Source organism: Acanthisitta chloris, unplaced genomic scaffold (genome assembly GCF_000695815.1).
Source record: "Acanthisitta chloris isolate BGI_N310 unplaced genomic scaffold, ASM69581v1 scaffold4999, whole genome shotgun sequence".
Lineage (NCBI taxonomy): Eukaryota > Metazoa > Chordata > Aves > Passeriformes > Acanthisittidae > Acanthisitta > Acanthisitta chloris.
Window position 1 is genome coordinate 19,884 of NW_008690731.1, and position 3,931 is coordinate 23,814.

Here is a 3,931-nt window from a genome sequence, read left to right on the forward strand (position 1 = left end):
CAAAGGCTGCACTGTCAATCCTCACTCATTAACGTTGGCAGTATGCTAACAGTGAATTCCAACCCTCCAAACCATCACTCATGAACTTTAAACATTTATCAACTTCTCCTTTCCTCTCAGTTCCACCCAACCCTGAGCACTTGTCCTGCTCCACACCAGGTTGGGATCATCAGTGACACCAAGACACAACCAGAGCACGAGTGTGAGGACCCAGCCACACTGTGGCTTGTCCTGCTGACATTCCCTGCCTGGTGCAGGACCTTCCCTGCTCCTCCTTCCCACAAATCCTCCTCCAAGTGCCCAGCAGTGTTGGGAGAATCCTGGAATGGGTTGGGTTGGAATTTATTCAGTAATGATATTAAGTGACAAAATGAATTCAGCACTTTAAACCCTAAAACTAATCACTTTTAGCCTAACCTGCTGCTGTCCCACACCTGTGATGTGCCCTGGCTGGGTATGGCTCTGTAGCTGACCCAATCCAAGCTCAGGATTTGGGAGAACAGCAGGAAAATCAGCTCCTGGATGGGAAGAACAGCCAGGAGTGTCCAGGGGAGACTCACCGAAGCAGCAGCTCTTTTGGGAGTTTCTTGTTGATCACAGCCTCATCGTTGTTTGAGAACATCTGCAAACAAACAAATGGACACAATTCAGCCATGTATTAAGGGAATAAATCCTGCTCAACTCCAGGGAAGCAGTGGCTGGTTCAGGAGGGCAACATTCCTGCCCTCAGTGCCAACCAGCACTAGGGGTGTTCCCATCACCTCCCACCAGAGATAGCCCAAGTTGGCAAGTCCTGAGCAGTTACTAGACAACTCTCAGCCCATTTGGCTGCTAATTAAACTGGAGTTTGGCCATTTCTCCCACTGACACAGCTCTGGGAATGCTGAGCCCTGGGAGAGCAGAGCAGTATCTCCTCCACTTGGTTTGGTCACAGGCACCACCCAACTCCTGTGGAGTGTAACAGCAGATGGGACAGACATTCCCAAGGCTGGGAAAGCAGCACATGTGCATCCTGGGACAGGAGCAGCTAATGAAATGGCTCAGCTGATCAGGAAATCACAGAGAGAGCTCCAATGAAGCAGAAACTCAGGAATTCTTCATGGCAAAAGGAGAGGATGGTTTCTCTCCCAGCAGCTCACAGGCAGATCCATCCCCTTCCCACTATTGTCCAGCTCTGAGCCAGGACTCTCCACCCAAAACAGGGGAAAGGAACTGAAAGGAGCAAATCAGAGAGCAGGAGAGACTTCCCAAAGGGAACCAGAGCAGGAGGGAGCAGGAAGGACTGAAATAGAGATTCCAGAAGAGCCAGCAGCATTCCCTGCCTCGCTGGGCTGCAACCAGACTGTGTGGGAAGCCAAACTGGACTGGGAGGAGGCAGGAGATGATGGTCACTGCCTGGGAAATGGGAGCAAGGACACTCCAACAGCTCCATGCACACCCAGGGAACTCAAGTGCTGCCCCTGAGATCCCTGAGCAGGAAAACCTCCCCCAGATCCCAGCACAAACCCAGCCCTGCACTGCTTTCTGCAGGACTTTCCCTCTGACCAGCACTGAGCTGGGGGAATGTTTGCTTTCTGCTTTACTAAAAATAGTTCTTGGACTGAAAACGTGACAGGGCCAGGCAGGATGTGCTCTGTGGGAGAAGCTCAGCGCTAGAATTCCCTCCCTGGAAGGTTGGGAAGTGCCAGGGGACATCACCAGCCCCGTTTGCTCAAGGTTCCTCCTGAGCTTGGAGCTCAGCTGGCCCAGACTGGGGGAAAACAGGCTGCAACTGGGATTTTGCTAAGTCATGGCAGCACACACAGCTAAATATACCAAGGGACACACTGACTTTCTGGCAAGTCCATGTAAAAATAAAACTACTCTGAAAAAAAAAAAAAGTGTCAGAGGCTATTCCAGACTTCCCAGTGACTTCCAGGGATACAAACTAAACCCCCCAAGTTTGCTTTTTTCCTAACATCTCTGTTAGCACTTTTCACACCAGGTGTTGTCCAGCACAACAAATTATTCAGCACAGGATACAGAAAAACATGTTTTTCTTGTATAGGAATTTTGAAGTCTGTACAGAATCTTCCTCCAAGCACCAAGTTTGCTGCTGGATGAGGCCAGATGGGATATTGGGAAGAAATTCCTCCCTGTGAGGGTGGTGAGGGGCTGGGATGGATTTCCCAGAGCAGCTGTGGCTGTTCCATCCCTGGAAGGGTCCCAGGTCAGGTTGGATGAGGTTTGGAGCAATCTGGGCTAGTGGAAGGTGTCCCTGGGTGGAACTGGCTAAGGCTTAAGGTCCTTCCAACCCAAACCAGTCTGAGATTCTATGAAATCAAGCAGGTTTCTGAAAGCAGATGGACAGAAGTGACCACGAGCCACAGCTCTCCCAGCTCACGCTCAGCACGACACCTAATTGTCCCTTTGGTTTAAGAACTCTTGTCTTTCAGAATATTAAGGTGTGAGGAAATTGCTTTGACTGCTGGGGTGTCCCAGCCCTGCAGCACTCCCTGCAGCATTCCCTGCATGCCCCAGGCAGGGATAATCCCCACACTGCCCTGCTCACAGGGCAGGCAGGGGACAGAGCTGCTGCTCAGGCCCCTTCATTACAGGGCAGAGCCTCAACTGGGTCACCCATGTGACATCAGCACAGGACCAGGGGCAGCAGTGGGTGCCAGCAGGTAATTATGGGTGTCCCCACACAGGAACACCCACACTTGTCCTGTGCTCATCACACATGCAAAGGAGGACGTGAGCAGCAGTTGCTGCAAGGGGTGAGTGAGGCAACTGGGCACAGACTGGAGCTAAAACACAGTGTTGGGTCATTAGTGCAGCCACTCATTTAGGCTTTGCTTGCCATGGACCAATAGTCATGGAAACACAGAATCATAGGATCAGCCAGGTTGGAAAAGACCTCCAAGATCATCAAGTCCAACCATACCGTGGTCACTAGACCATGGCACTAAGTGCCACATCCAGTCTCAGCTTGAAAACCTCCAGGGATGGTGAATCCACCACCTCCCTGGGCGGCACATTCCAATGCCTGAGCACTCTCTCCGGAAAAAATCTCTTCCTAAGATCCAACCTAACCCTCCCCTGGCAGAGCTTGAGTCTGTGCCCTCTTGTCCTGCTGCTGGTTGCCTGGGAGAAGAGACCAACCCCCACCTGACTCCAACCTCCTGTCAGGGAGTTGCAGAGGGTGAGGAGGTCTCCCCTGAGCCTCCTCTTCTCCAGGCTGAACACCCCCAGCTCCCTCAGCCTCTCCTCATGGCACTTGTGCTCCAGTCCCTTCCCCAGCCTCGTTGCTCTGCTCTGGTCTGGCCCTGGCCCCTCAATGTCCCTCCTGAGCTGAAAGGAGGCATGGAGCTCTCTCCTTCAGCTCTGGGTCATGGAATCAGGGAATGGGTTGGGTTGGAAGCACCTTAAGCCCATCCAGTCCCACCCTGCCACAGGCAGGGACAGCTCCCACTAGCCCAGATTGCTCCAAGCCCTGTCCAGCCTGGCCTTGGACATTCCTGGGATGTTCAGCCACAGCTTATTTCCTTGCTAAGCTCCAAGGTTGATCACAGGCACTTGTTCACTTTAAATGAGACTGCTGGCAGAGCTTGTTTCTGCAGAAAAACATACTTAACAGTGAGTAAGGTGGAGAGGACACCACCCTGCTCTGGGATCTCCTGCCTGGCAGAGCTTGTGGCACTCAGGATCTGAACTGTCCTGAAAAGCACTGAAGAACATCAATTTATCTCAGTGTGATCAGTTAGACAAGAAACAGCACTGGCATTAAAAGGGTATGGAATAATTCCACTTCTAGTGGGAGGTGTCCTTGCTCATGGAATGGGATGATCTTTAAGGTCCTTTCCAACACAAACCACTCCATGATCTAGAACTATCCATGCCCAGTGCAAGCTGAGCACCATGGAGGCAGCAGTATGGTAAATATTCCACA

The 3,931-nt window shown here is 51.8% G+C and overlaps 1 protein-coding gene across 1 annotated transcript in view; it reads right to left on the minus strand.

Moving 5' to 3' along the window:
- The window catches only part of LOC103809108 (F-box/LRR-repeat protein 20), a 17,588-nt gene extending 16,966 nt beyond the window's left edge, over window positions 1–622 (minus strand). Inside the window, exon 1 of the mRNA XM_009081923.1 lies at window positions 561–622. Within this exon, the coding sequence (XP_009080171.1) occupies window positions 561–622 (62 nt within the window). The remainder of the gene's footprint in view (window positions 1–560) is intronic.
- Window positions 623–3,931: the final 3,309 nt, after the last annotated feature.